The sequence below is a fragment of the Phlebotomus papatasi genome, chromosome 3, assembly GCF_024763615.1.
Source record: "Phlebotomus papatasi isolate M1 chromosome 3, Ppap_2.1, whole genome shotgun sequence".
Lineage (NCBI taxonomy): Eukaryota > Metazoa > Arthropoda > Insecta > Diptera > Psychodidae > Phlebotomus > Phlebotomus papatasi.
In genome coordinates, this window is record NC_077224.1 from 46,021,627 (window position 1) to 46,036,939 (window position 15,313).

The following is a 15,313-nucleotide window of genomic DNA, read 5'->3' on the forward strand; positions in this document are numbered from 1 at the left end:
AGAATATTTGAGAACAGCAGATTTTGTTTAAATTTCTGCATGCAATTCGAAGAAAAAACAACCGGCGCGCCTGGCGCCGTCGCCGCCAAGAGCTTTGGCTGGCGCGCCGGCGCGCCAGCCGCCGCTGACTGTAAAACAAAATTTAGCCGCCGCCGCCGAAAGGCGTCTCGCGCCGGGCTCTGTGGGGATAATGCAAATACCATTCTAAATAAATATTTTATTTACCATTGGGATCTAATTTGGTAAATAATTTTTGAAATTACGTTTTAATGTAGGGTGCAGGCATAACTTGTGGTCACATTGAGGACATATTCGCTTACAGCTGTCGATTTTTTTGACAAATTAAAGCGATTTTTTAATAATGATTTTTTAATGAATTTACAAGGAAAACGCCGTAACCGCCAGAAAATACATGATTTTTCCGAGCACGTGAAATTTATAACTTGTGGCCTCTTTCACGAACTTATGGCCACTCGTGGAATAACTTATGGCCACACTTCCAGATGATATAAAACGAACTTAGTAATAAAATAATTTTAGTACAAAAGAAAAGAAAAGGATTTTAAGTACTTTCATTAGGTTTTTATTATTTTTTTCACAAGTTTTTCATAGTTTTTCAAAGATTTTTAAGAACTATGAAAGAAAAAGCTACATTTGGCTGCAAGAAGAACCCACGCTGTGAAAGCCTCCGTGATCTTATGTTTCTTCCCGAGATTTTAACGCTAAGTTTATGTGGGGATTGTGATATAACTGGAATGAATGGAATACTTAGGTCGTGGTCATTCTATTCTCAATGTTTCTCGATTCCCCTTGTATTCTTTAAGTTCATTAATTTGGCTTTTTCACCTAAAAGTTAGGTTACTTACAACAAAATGTAAGTTATTCATGGGAACAATCAATAACGACTCATTTATAAACAATTTTATGTTACAATTTTAAAAACTTACCTTAAATTTTATTAGATTTTTGCTCGAAAACTCTGATTCGTTGAATGAAAACAACACGATTGACAATTCGCTGAACCAGCTGAACACGTCAAATGCCATGGCCACAAGTTAATAATCTTATCAAATTTGTCATAACTTATGGTCTTGTTATTATTTTACATTTTTGTTTAAAAAATTATCAAAATCCACTGGTAAAAGAAAATATAATTACTATGAAAACAAATTTTGAAAACTGTACTAAATGTTTTTGATTAAAGATATTAAATTTAGTCATTACAAATTGTGAGATCGTTAGTAAATTTTTTAATGATTTGACATTTTTAATCCTCGAGCGCATCAGTGAAATAAGTTCCACAAAATAACTAAAATTCTACCGAAATATAAAAGTAAATCAGTTTAAAAGTTTCATTTAATGATAACACATTAATAATATTCCTAATTTTGTGGTTCTTCGAATAATTTGTGGGAAAAATTTAAAGATTTCTGCGAGAAGGCCATAAGTATAGACACGTCATAACTAATGCCGCTACCCTAAAATACTTCAATAATTTTATTTAAAAAAAAATGACAAAATAGCAGACTTATGAGTAGTCAAATGGATTGCCTCGTGGCACTGCTCCCTTATTTACGGGAAATCTGCAGCTCGTAATTCTTAACTGAAAAATACAATCTGAAAAATTTTCCATTTCCATTAGTGTATTTCATAGTTAAACTAAGAAAACCTGAAGAAAATCGTGAAATTGGAACCTTTATTCAAGGTTTTTGAAAAAAAAAAGATGCATTTTTGGAATAAAATTTTGATTTTAACATGCTGTAAAAAATAGAAAAATTGGTTTTTAACAATTCTTTCAGGTTAACTAGAAGAGTATTTAATGCTGAAGAGAATAAGCCTTTATTTATTGCGATGGGCCATAAGTTTCTTTTTATCATCATTCTTGCAAATTCTAAAAATGTAAAAATGAAAAGTGGAGAACACGTGCTTTAAAGTTTTGGATGTTCGCCCGAACGCTTGCAAATCTTCTCGGCGCTCTTTTACTTTCGTCTCTGTACCTTCGGAAATAATTCAAAGTAGCTTCTGAAACTTTTATGGTATATTCTTAGATAGTTTATATATCTGTTTAAGTATTAAAAAAAACATAGACCACTCCCCCTTAAATGGCTTTAATGGATTTTTTTTGTGAAGTAAGGGACCTCCATATACGGATTGATCCCCTGACATACTTATTTCAGGAGGTTAGGAACAGAGTAAAAGTAGTTCAAAAAGATTCAACTGTTTAATAGAAATGCATTAACAAACAGTACTTTTTGGCCAGACTTCTTAATAAATGGTTAGAATACTTTAAAAAAAATTACCTTAATAAAAGAAATTAAAGTTTTATTCTGAAAAAGAAGCACACTGTTTTCAAATTTCCCGCGTTACAAAATAGTATACAGTAGACTCTCGCTCAATCGGCTCTTTTTCAATCGGACGAAAAATTTTGTTGACAATTTTTACGTTTAATTATGAAGCTAATTTGCTCAAATTTGCTGTAGTTCATTTTATTTTATCGTGATTCTTTATAATTGAGCGCTTTTTGTGGAATTTACAAAGGCTTTGACGCTCAATTCTATCGCTAAACCGGATGACATTTTGCCCCAAATGCACAATTGAGAGAGAGTCTACTATACATTCAGGCGTATTTCAAAAATGATTTCATAAATTGACTCCTAAATGTAGGCAAATTTTATGGTAGGACTCCTTATGGTAGGAGTGTAACACGGGTACTACGTCTGCTTTTTAGTATAAGAAAAAAAATCATTTTAAAAAATAAAATAGAAAAGACGTTTCTACCCAGATATTACTGCAGGATACTTATTTACTACAAAGTGAATCTTTGATGTTGTTTCTTTGAAACTTACTTAAATAATGACTTAGTTGCCTGTAAATTTTCATTCTTCATAGTGTTTTTCTTTAAACTGTCTGAAACTATGAAGACACCTCAAAATGCAAAACTAGATCGTGTTCTAAATTACCCGATTGTGCCCTATTTATTGATGGGTGCATGATCGACTTGTCTTTAAGAGTAAACGTTGTGATCTACTACTAGTTTGCAATGAAGAGAATTTATAATTAAATTCAGGGGACATTCCTTCTAATAAAAATCATTAAATATGTCAAATACCATGACAGTCATGGAAAAAATGACTTTCAAAATTTTTGCTACAAAGACAATGACAAATCAGTCTGCTAAAATAAATATTCCTCATTGCTTTACTAATTTTGTCCAAATAAAGCGCGGTTTATCATATTTTTATTTTGCTTGTTTAAAAATTAATGACAATAAAGGAATTAAAGTTTAGGGGAATGTGCTCATGCTTTGCAGGGTCCCAAGCTTTATAAATTTTTCCTATGTTTTTTGTCCCATTTTTAAAATATATTGTGCAGTCACATTTACTCAGAAACAGAGGAAAAATTTAGTTATTATGAAGCTTGGAATCGTGCAAAGAATGTACACTTTCCCCTACAGAACTTTATCGATACTCACATTCTCAAACATTTTTATCAATGAGAAAACTACAATGATTACACGGATATAACATTTTTATTGCTCAACACTTTTGTTTTTCTTTGTAAAAATAATTAATTTAAAGATCTAAAAAGTTCCACACATTTTGTATAGCATTAGATTGTCTTTTTGCGCCAAACTTTCAATGATTATAATCTCATGACGTAAAATGACTTTACAATATTTATAAATTTCAACATCTTAGAGAGTATGAGAGATTTGTTTTAGAAAAAAAGTTCTACTATGAGTAATATCGAAATTTCTGAGCTCTTTCGCTCTTTAATCATACTTTTCTTAATTTCATTTAGACAGCCCCTAAAGCACAATTTTCTAATATAATCTCAGAAAAGGAGAAAAAAAATCACTTTCTCTTGTAACCATATGAATTAATGGTATGGAATTCCTCATCTAATAATCCCAAGAATTTGGTGTATGCTTCCAACATTTCCTCTTTTTCTGGGCAACTGATGGCTTCGATGGTTCCTCCATAGGTTGTAAAGAGGTAATTCGGTGGGATGTGTTCGTGGAGTGCCGAGTAATTTTTACCATGAAAAAATATACGATCTCTTAGTTTTTGCTTGAGGAATGGTTTGATCATTTTGAACAGCACATCTATTAAAAAAGTTTCGTTGATGATGTGGAATGCCTTGATTCTGACGGGTATAGATTCCTAGTTACAATATTTATTTTTTAGTTAAATTATTAAAAGAATATCGCATAGTTATAATTTAATTTTCTTACCTGAACCCATGTGGCGAGTATTTTAATGAAATTTGGAGTTATAACTTTTGCTTGTGTCACTGAGAAGCCTTCCAAGTCTAAAATAATCACGGTTCCATTTATTTGTGTGTCGGGTTCTTGAATTGCTGCCTCAACGAGCATAATGCACATTTTCAGTAAATCCTGTGGGGTCACCAATTTGGGATTCCACGCCTCTAAAATATATCCATGACATGTATCAAATGACTTATTAATTCGTTTGATTTATTGAAAAGGTGTGGCTATTTGTGAAAAATGCCAAAAAATTATGAAACATTCTGCAATATTGTATATGGGAATGTAGGCATGTTTCGCACAAACGATGCTCAGTTTCTCTCTGTTTGCAAAGATCTCCTTCGTCATTTCTTATCTAACTAGATTTCTGACTGACTAGGGGAAGATTTTGCAGCTTCGTAATGTTGCAGCCGGTTGCAGCTTTGTAAAAGTAGATTTTTTTCCAAGTTACTAAATGAATTTCATCCATGGTCATACATTCTAAATTCTAATAGCTAATCCCACATCAAACATTTCCTGACAAATTTGAAAGCCTGGCCATTTTTTCCTGGGTCAAAAAATCGTAATTCTGCTGTGTAATATTTTATGCATTTTTTCACATTTCAAGTATCTTTTTGAAAAAAACAATTATCAGATGGTTTATCAGGGTTAAAAATTACAATGAAAATCTTTTGATCAAAGCGGGTCGTTTTTGTGGGTGGAGGAAAATTCGCAAAGATTACCACCTTTGCAGCTCAGGAAAATTGAATTTTGCAGCTTCGTAAAAACATTTGTCAAAATTATTTACCATCGACTTTGAGAATTCCTCACTATTTTGAGTCACATTGTGCACGCCGCTCTGGAATATCTCACACATCGCGTCGTTCGAATTTGAGAGATTCAGATTTGAGAAACTCTACTGTACTTCAGCTACTTGCGAAAATGTCAAGAAGTAAGAAAGTCTCTCTTTTGGCTTTTCTCTTTACCAAACTCTAATTCTGTACGGAAAGATCAGACATTCCACTGAATAAGTTCACAAGAAAATTGGTGTATTAAACAATTTTCATGAAAATTTCGAAGGAAAACACGCACTTCCCCATCAAAATGGGACTTCATCGCATATGTTATCACTACAGTAGAGTCCCGCTATAGGTCATTTCCAGATTTGACACTTGGGTCGCACTGTCATTTTTTAAATTATCAACGACTTTTAGTATTGAAATTGCTCGACGGCTTCCACTTTCTTTGCGATTGTGGTACTTGTCCTCGCTCTCTTCATTATGGATCACAATTATCACAACTACTCAATAAAGTTTGCCAAAAATATTAAAATAATTATGACAACATTTCATGTCGCGTACTAAAAAGCATAACCTAACTTAAAATCAGTGTTTTGAAATCAACGGTCGATAAATTGTGGACTATAGAGCGATGGCCTATAGCGGGGTTCTATTGTAGCTTCTCTCCAACGGTTAAACCTCCCGTTGGTATATGAATTTGACATCATAGATGTCTCTCAGGGCGTCGCAGATTTCTCCTAACTAATCGGAGTTCTCCTAAATATTGAGAGTTAGTTCATGTTGGATCGTCGTGGGGACTAGATCGTTAGGAGGAACGCTGAGGGTTCTGGAAAAATCTCTCGCGGCCAACGCGCTCATCTACGCGATTGCTTTAAGGTCTTCGCCCTTACAGATTCCCTGACGGATCTAACACATGTTCTTGTTTTACTTCTGTCGAATTAAGGCATAAGTCTATGCGGTGCGTCTTACGCATTCCTCATCCAATTTACCTTGTTTTCAAATGGAATTTTCCACATTTTACTATTGGTGGCTGGTCATTTTAGAAATCAGTTATGTCCGGAATATGTTCTGTAAGACCGATTGGAGGTGTTAGAGAAAATCCGAGTATTACAAGAGATGTGATTATGAGAAAATCACACCTCCAAGCACTTAACTGACTGTCAGAATGCAGTGTAAAAATGGTTTTTCGAGTATCAAAAAACATGTGTTAGAAAAATAGGATATAATTGAGTTTTTAATACGTGATACCTCCTATAAACGGTGGAAATAAGTAGATGAAAGTTCCATCTAGGCAGTGACGCGCAAATTTTTGTGTCCTGTGTAATGTTTCCGGGGAAAATGTGACTTATATAAGTGGGCAAAATGTTGTACGAAGCTGAGCAAATCAGGGCAGGTTCGTAAAAATTGCCAGTAAATTTTCATTTTCCTGTAGAGGAAAATCCAAGAATTCTCAGGAGTTTTGTGAGGCGCAATTACGAACCTAATACAGTAGACTCTCGCTAATTCGGCTCTTTTAAGATCAGGCTATTTTTTAATTCGGGCAGCAGTTAAATTTGAAAAAAGTTTGTTGACATTTTTCAAGTTTGATTATGATTATCAAATTGAGCATATATGCTTAGATTTGGCATGATTTGTCTTTGTTTTGATGTGATTTTGCATTAGTAAGGGATTTTCATGCTAATTACAATAAATTTGAGTACGTAAACTCAATGCAGATAAATAAAAAAATCGTTTCATTTCAGGAAAATTATCGCCCGAATTTCTCTCTAATTCGGGTGACATTTTGGTCCTAAATGTCCGAATTTGAGAGAGCCTACAGTAAGTAAGAGATTTTTTTGACGTAGTAAAGATGTAAAAAATCTTAAATCTTCGACATCATTTTCCGTACGAAGCTGCACAACCTCCCCCTATCTCATGGTTAAGAAAATGACGAACTAACTCTTTGAAAACAAAGAAAAAATCGCATCATTTGAAGCTTCAATGCGTGCGAACCATGCCTACATTCCCCTAATAGTAATTTCCTTGGGATTATGTATAGCTTACGTCCAGCTTCGATGACGAGAACACGTCGAAGTTTATGATCCCGATTTGGTATAACTTTAACAATGTCCGCCAGGAAAAGCTGTGTTAATTTTGAGGGCAATAGACCATCGTAGATACTGGAATGTTTTTCTTTAAATTCATAATAGCGTTTAATGAGATTTCGAGCACTTTCTGGATAAAATTTGCACGGACGAAGGAATTTGATGAGCCAATAGTCATTGTGAAGCGGTGTCACGAGATTCTTTTCATTTTCAAGAGCTTTTCTCAATTCCCAAATTGCCTTCTTGGCCACTTCTTCAGTCTCACGGAGTTCAATTCGGGCAACTTCTCTGGAATAATCACTCAATTCTGAATCAAACACCAATTTATAATTGCCAAATTTCAATGGAGGTATATCATCCAAATTGGATAACATCATGGGGTATTTTTTGCACGACATGGTTGGTTGAATGTCTCAAAAACAATAAATTAATATTCAAAGATCGTCACGAGGTAAAGTCCAGAAACAAACTGACGCTGCTACTGAACTAATAAATATATAGCACTTGAGAGACAATCACGTCTCTATGAACACAAACAATGAGGAAAATAATTTAAGTTGAAAATTTTGACCAACAAACTTGGCAGGTAGTAAATTTACAAATGATCCGCAGAGTTGTCTTATTAGAGAGACATCAGGTGCAAAACTATTTGGGTATTGTATAGTTTCTCTGTCTGAAAGTCCATCTCCGTGAAGGTCAAAGAAACTTTTAGATTCGGCTAAGCCGAGCTTTTTTTTAATGTAACAAAAAACTTTTTTATTTACCACCAAAAACACCTTCAATCACCAAATTGCTACCAATAATCTTTCAATTGGTGCACAACATAATTCAAACAAACTAGTTTCTTCTCAATTTCTGTACCCATAGGAATTGATAGCTTCAAATTCCTTGTCAGCTTTCGATGTCCATTGGGAATATTCTTCCATGAGTTGGTCAATTGTGGGCAATTCAGGGAATTCCAATGTGCCGCCATAGTGTGTGAAGAGGCACCTCGCTGGAATGTACTTTTGGAGTGATCCATAGTCTGATCCATGGAAATAAATGTTTTTCTTGAAGTCCGATCGTAAGAGTGGTTTAGCCAAATTATACACCAAATCCACAAATTTGTTCTCATTTATCACATGAAATTGAACAACTTTCAAGGGAATGGAATCTTGGAGCCATTTGAGGCCCATCTTGATAATTTGTGGGGTGAATTTGTTGGCACGTGACAAATTGAATCCTTTAACATCCACAAGAACTATTGCTCCTAGAACCTGCGTATTTGGTTCTAAACTTGCAGCCTCCATGATAAGAATGCAAACACGGAAGAGATCTTTAATTGACACAATTTTGTGCTTCCACTTTTCTGAAAAGAAAGCCATTGAGAAAAAAATTAAAGAATCAGTTTGCTAATCACTGAAAAAAACAGGGGTGCGATTAACTTTTTTTCCTCATAAGTTTAACACCTTTTAGGTTTAAAAATATATCAACATTTTTTAACGTTAATTTTACACCTTTTTAAGGGTAAAATTAACATGGAATAGGGTAACTTTAACCCCTAATACACCTTAAAAGCATAATATTTACACCGATTTCGGATCAATACTGCAGGATTATTCTTGTATCGTGAGGAAAATAGCAAATTTTGTAGCTTTATTTTCATTTCACCCCAATCGGAATGGTGATAGTGTAATGTGTTGTCTTTTTGAGAGTCTGGAAATGATGGTCCGATGAAGATGTTTAAAAGTCTTCATATCGGTACGTGGCTAGAGTTATTTCATTGCTCACCATGGTGATCTTGCAGGATCAGAAAAAAGCAAGACATTTGATTGATATCATTTAAGAAACAATTTCCAAAATTTTGTTTTTATTTGTTTCCGGAAACAAAATAAGCTCAGTTTATTGACTTCAAAATGGCATGAAGTATCACCCTTCTCTTTTTACAGTCGTATTTTAGGGTTGTCATATCGATAATATGGCTTTTCCAACAATTTATTCCTATTGGAAAAGCAGTATTTCAGAAAAATTGGAAAAGATTCTTTTTGTTTGCGTTTTTCTCTGTAGTGATAATTTCAGTGAGTGTATTAGACCTCAGGCTAATCAATAATAGATTGTTTAGTGTTTCGATAGAAATAATTTCCGAAAAAAATTCTAGATTCAAAGGCATGTACCGTCACATTCGAAAGCAAAAATTGTGCCATACCTTTGACCAAATCGACGTAGTAATTTACCTCATTTACCTCATAAAAAGAAACTAAGGGATTTTGAATGGTAAATTATATAAGCATGAAATCTCAATTAACTAAAGATTTTTTCGGTGTAATGAAAATTGGGATTCATTTTCGATTTTCCCAGAAAAAAATTCATCAAGTTTGAACTTAATATTTGTGGTCCAACCTAGAGTACTTTCCCCTATTAGGCTCTCAAAAAACTATAAAATTGCTCGCTATTTAGGAATTAGAGACCTTCGGAAACTAGGCAAAACCTCTATCTCGTCTGAAGACTGCTTTATGCACTTCGGGATTATGCACATACGATTCGGCATGTTCGCCTACCATTGGGAGGCAATTTGTGAAATCATTTTTCAAATACGCCTGAATGTATATTATTTTGTGACGCGGGAAATTGAAAACACTATATATTCAAGTGTGCTAATCCGGGCGCTATCTTTAATCTGGATCGTTTATGACTAATCCACTTAAAATAATATTTTTATTTTTATTTTCGTAATATAGTCACTACAGTAACATAATATAACTATTCAAGTTTGAGAAAATACAAAAATAATATTTTTATCCATTAAATAAGTGTATGTAATCGACTCATTTCAATCTTGTGCCAGCTGGGTTATTCACTAAAAATTTTCTAGCAGTGATATTTGCACTAATTAAAGCTGGTTGATTGAAAACATTTATTGTTTTTTTTTCCTTCTGAAAAGAGTATTTTAAATCCAAAGGTTTAATTAAAAGTAAATTAGCGAAAAGGCGACCCAATTAGTCCATGCTGACTTATTTCAGTATTATCGTTATTTTATAAATTTCCTTTATTATTTTTGATAATTTTTTTATATTATGTTTCTGAATGAAACAGTAAATAATTCTATGGATTTAGAAGAAGTAAAGAAGAATTTCATTAGTCCAAAAATAAGCGTTTAAGTAACACTCTTCGGAAAACGATCCAGTTACCCCATCTTACTATACTTATTTTTCAGAATAAAATTTTAATTTCTTTTATTAAGGTAAAATTTTTAAATAGAGTTATCACACTAGAAAATTTCACATTAAAGTTAAAGTGAAAAGTTGCTCATTAAAACTTCTAGAATCACTCAAAATTCCTGATTTAGTCAGGACACATGGGTCGAATTGCTCAATGTTACGATGGCACGCGGGTTGTGAAAAGAATGATTTTGTTCGCTAATTCGGCTCCTTTAACATCGGGCTACTTTTTAATTCGGGCAGCAGTTAAATTTGAAAAAAGTTTGTTGACATTTTTCGAGTTCGATTAGAAAGCGGGCACTGTATTAGTATGCAGGCAAACAAAAAATTGTTGCATTTCAAACAATTTGGTTCCTATTAATATATTAATATATTGGTTCCTATTTGACCTAAGTCAAACAATAAAAAATTGCGATAAATTCTGATATGTCCCCTTGAACTAAAATGATTTTAAAATAATTAATAGTCACCGGATGTATTGACCTGAGTTCAAAGATGATTTAATATTAAATATTTTGGAAGATCCGGAAGTTCTCACCACTCAAGTTAAATCCAATTTTTTTTATCATTCAATCATAACATACCTGTAACTCTTGAATGATGTCAGCAAGTGTTTGCAATAAAAAGTATATACTATAATTACCATTCTCTTTCAACTTTTTTTTAATAGTGTTGCAAATGAACAGATATGGCCAAATAAAAGTAATAAGTTTATGATGGATATATCAAAAAAGCAAAAGTGATAAATCTTGAATAACATCAGTGGTAATAGATCTATAAAGTAGATTTTGTTGCGTACTTTGAAACGGTTGGAACCCTTTTTCTGGTGCTTCTGCGGGGATTTTTTTTGGATTACTATCGTTATTATGTAACAAAAAAATTGTGAAGATCGCTGAACTGCGATCAACTTCTTGGTGATTGGGTATGTCTTTAAAATTAAAACAACGTTTTGCACTTTTGTACTCTGTGAAGTTACAAGAGTAGTTAGTAATGGGAAATTATTGCGTTTCGCATCTGATTTGTTTTGTAAACTTATTACACTAGATCCCGGCATTATGCACATTTTCGGGACCGAAAAAAACGCGCGAAATGGCATTATGCATCGAGAAAATTTGCATACCTACAGGGGCTTTCTTTTGAATAAATTGACCGTTGAACGAATTTCGCGCAGATTAAAAGTCGATAAAAGTAGTTCAAACAAAAAGATTCAAAGGTTTCAACTAATCCAACAATATAAATGCATTAACAAACAGTACATGGCCAGAGTTCTTCAATAAATGGTTAGAATAATAAAAAAAAATACTTAAAAAAAAAGAAATTAAAATTTTGTTCTGAAAAAGTAGCAAAATATTTTCAAATTTCCCGCGTCGCACTATAGTATGCATTCAGGCGTATTTCAAAAATGATTTCATAAATTGACTCCCGATGGTAGGCAAATTTGCATAATTGTGTGTGCATAATTCCGTCAGGTGCATAATCCCGAAGGACTTAATGCCGGGACTGAGTGTACTCATCGCAACGTCCACGTGTTTATATTTGCTGATAGAGGAAAAAACATTGAAACTATCATATTATGAAGAAACAAGATAAATCTGTTATTGTTTTTTCTTCAAAATTGCGTACAAGAAAATTGATAAAACTTTTTTTTTGGGTATATCTTTCAAGGTTGAGAGAAACAACCAATCTCAAATTATTTCATCACACGCAATTATAACAGCAATTAACTGGACTCTTCTTAAAACAATTTGCTATATTGCAATTTTTAATGTTTTTTACTTGTTAGAATGGTTAGAAATCAAGGAGAACGTGAAAAACATAATCTTACGATCTTGGATTCCACACTACCCCTAGGGGATCATACTTTTGAATAACTTCGTGATCAAGCTATTTCGTATTTCAGGTGATTCATTTTCGAATTTGCGTTTAAAAACATTTTTGTCAAATCGTTAACGTAAGGGGTACCAAATGTTTCGAACCCGTTCATTGGAAATAGTTGTAGTATGAGTAATTTCAGGGCTTGAATATGTATTAATGAATTATTTAATAATTTTACCGTTTATTTATAAGTCACGATGTCATAACTTTTCACGATTCTTGTAAATATTATTTTTTCTGCACAAAATACTCTGTAGCAATTAAAGAAAAAGTGCAAAGCCAATCCCTGTGGTCCGTTTTGAGAATTACCATAAACCTACTAAAGCCCGAAATAGACTCACACTAATCCTCGAACATATTTATCCCGTAGCATTTGGCGGTAAAACATTGACCCAAACTATTATACACTGAGGATTCAAGATCAAGGACTACATGCGTAAATTTTCTTTATCTTCAAATTTCAAAGTCTAGTCTGAAAATCTTTAAAATATTTAGGGGGAAAATATCTTGAATTATAATAAAATTGTACCACATCAACCATCTGGAATTCTCAGTTCCGTGCACCAGTCACCTTGCACAACTAAAAGTGCATTAAAAGTCAATAGATGTGATTCAAACACTGAAACTTGAAATTTCCTGATATGATGTGCTAAACGAGGCTTTTACTCCTCTAGTTTATTAAATTGTCTTTCCGATGAGCGTCAGAATTTGCCAATATTATTTAAAATTAAAAATAATTACATGATATTATTCAGTTTATTGATAAAACATCCCAGAGTAAAGATCAAGCAAGAATTATTGAGAAAGACATGGCAGGTGCAGAAAGTTTCGGAAAATTGTTTAGAAGAACAGTTTGTCCTAAAGGCCTAGGTCAGATTAACCGTCGAGCGGGATAAATGCATGAAAGAATCTGAAAAAGTATAAAATCGAATATCTTGGAAACTATGAAAGATAGGGTAAGTGTACTAAATTCCGGCCAGCTTTCAATTTCGGCCACTTCTTTTGTTCTTCGAATTTCCATGAATTTTTAGTTTTCCATACTCTAAAGATTATACAATGCAAAAAAAACAAAAAAATGTCGATTAGACGAACAAGATGATCTGAAAAAGGCATTAGAAGAATTCCAGAAGGGCAAGGAACTATGAGAGTGAAGGTGTTCGGAATAGGCCACCAATGCTATGTCTACATTTTTATTCATTTTAAATTCTATGAAGAATTATTTTAGAATAAATAAAGACGATAAACTGTACAAGGTTCCAATCAACACTCCTTATAAAAAAGTAACAAAAATATTCAATTTTGTATTAAAAATATTACATTTCACACTTAAGACTTTGGCGTTTGCATGCAACTATACCGAAATTTGGCACACTTACCCTAAACCTCAAACTTGACATCCATTTACACCCTTTTACTTTAGGCTTAAGACATGCCCAATTTCACTTGAAAATGAAGCGTAATAAATTAGCGGCCCACAAAGATTTGCGAAAAACTCCTCGATCCGTGAAAATCCGTAAAAAAATCCGCGGTTATTATCTTTCAACTAAGTTGGTGAATAAAGTGTGAAGAACAAGAGGATATCAGAGAGGTGGAATGACAACTTTTCGATACTATCGAATCGATAGTATCGATAATTCTGTATCTGATAGAATGGGTGAATAACTGTAATAAAAGTGTAACTATCATTTAAAATTTTCAGAATCTACAGAAAATAGGGGAAAGTACTCTCCCTTCGAACGTTCATGCCTCCGAATAATGTAAATTTTCTTTAATTTTTCTTAAGAGACTTACACATTTCTATTAAAAATAATAGTTAGCTTATTATCAATGATTGATAAAATTATGTCTCTTGAGAAAAATAAATAAAATTCACATTATTCTAAGGCATGAACGTTCGAAGGGAGAGCACTTTTCCCCACTATCGAAAAGAAGTTATTTTGTCACCCCAGATTATCAAGTTCAGATGCATTATCCTCAATTATATCATTGATTTTCTCACCTTTATTGTTTTATAAAGCTCTCTGTCTTTTTAAAAGTCCACCCGCAATTCAATAAAAAAAAACCCAACTAAAATAAGTAATGATTTAAAAAAAATACTGTAATAATTGATATAATGACATTCGTGCAAAAGCAAATAAATGTTGTTTTTAATAGACTTGTAATATAGCAAGAGAAAGTTCATTATAGCCAAAATTCGTGAACAAAATGAAGGAGAAAAAAGAAATTGCAATTAATGTGGCAATTTTAAAATTGTGGGTCTTTTGTACAAAAATTTTGTTTATTAGGCAATAGTTGCTATGAATATGGAAAATAACCTTCGGAAAACTTCTTAGTCACAATCCGTAAGTTACAAAAAAAAAAAAAAAATGAAAATTCGCACCTCGGCAATATACAGGAAAAAAAACCTATAGCTAATAAAAATGAGGAACAAAGAAATAAGAAAATGTTTACTTACTTCCAACTTCAATAATAAGAATTCTTCGACCACAATCATCTTTTTCTGGTGATCCCAGGAATATTTGATGGTCATAGAGATGTGTCATGCTCGATGGGACGAAATCCTTGTAAATATCACTGTATTTAATTTTGAAACGATAGTATTTTTTGATCTACAAAAAAGATAAAGCACGTTTAGAATTTACTTGGTTATTAAATAAAATTTGTGCACTTGTTTTTACCAAAGTAAATGTATCAGGTACATTGTAATTACGAGCTCGGAGGAATCTAATGAGCCAGTCAGAATTATCAATGGGCACCACAAGATTTTCTTCCACTTCCAACAATTTTCTCAATTCCTCAATGCATCTTTGCTGTTTTTCTGGTGTCTCATGGAGTTCTTCCTTGGCTACGCGTACTGCATTAGGACAGAGTGTAGGCTCAAAAATAAATTCATATCCAGCAAGTCTTCCCGATGGTAGTTCATCAAGATCAGATAGAAGCATTGGATATTTTTTCGGAGACATTTTAATCACTTTTCACTTGTGCAACGATTAATTTTTGTTCGATCTTACCACGACTGAGGTTCAGCAGTAACTGACGATCAAGTGCGCTAGAGAGTGGATGGATTTAGGTTAAGACAGAGAACGACTTGGACTGAATATAAAAAGTTTG

General features: G+C 33.1%; 2 protein-coding genes across 2 annotated transcripts in view; both read right to left on the reverse strand.

The window, feature by feature from the left end:
• LOC129806703 (alpha-tocopherol transfer protein) overlaps positions 1–7,528 on the reverse strand; it is a 12,287-nt gene extending 4,759 nt beyond the window's left edge. The window contains exons 1-2 of the mRNA XM_055855474.1: positions 7,090–7,528; positions 4,235–4,428 (exon numbers count right to left, since the gene is read on the reverse strand). Of these exons, the coding sequence (XP_055711449.1) occupies positions 4,235–4,428; positions 7,090–7,528 (633 nt within the window). The remainder of the gene's footprint in view (positions 1–4,234; positions 4,429–7,089) is intronic.
• Positions 7,529–7,859: 331 nt separating this feature from the next.
• Positions 7,860–15,303, reverse strand: LOC129807987 (clavesin-1-like). The gene is made up of 3 exons (XM_055857618.1): positions 14,881–15,303; positions 14,658–14,811; positions 7,860–8,478 (listed from the first exon to the last, which is right to left on the reverse strand). Exons 1-3 carry the CDS (start codon positions 15,163–15,165, stop codon positions 7,979–7,981), a joined length of 939 nt encoding a protein of 312 aa, XP_055713593.1. The 5' UTR covers positions 15,166–15,303; the 3' UTR covers positions 7,860–7,978.
• Positions 15,304–15,313: the final 10 nt, after the last annotated feature.

Coding starts and splice junctions, on each gene's coding strand:
- LOC129807987 (XM_055857618.1), bottom strand. CDS start 15,165: ATGTCTCCGAAAAAATATCCAATGCTTCTATCTGATCTTGATGAACTA. Junction 14,812..14,880: donor TACCTGATACATTTACTTTG/GTAAAAACAAGT, acceptor TCTTTTTTGTAG/ATCAAAAAATACTATCGTTT. Junction 8,479..14,657: donor TCTTATTATTGAAGTTGGAA/GTAAGTAAACAT, acceptor CTTTCTTTTCAG/AAAAGTGGAAGCACAAAATT.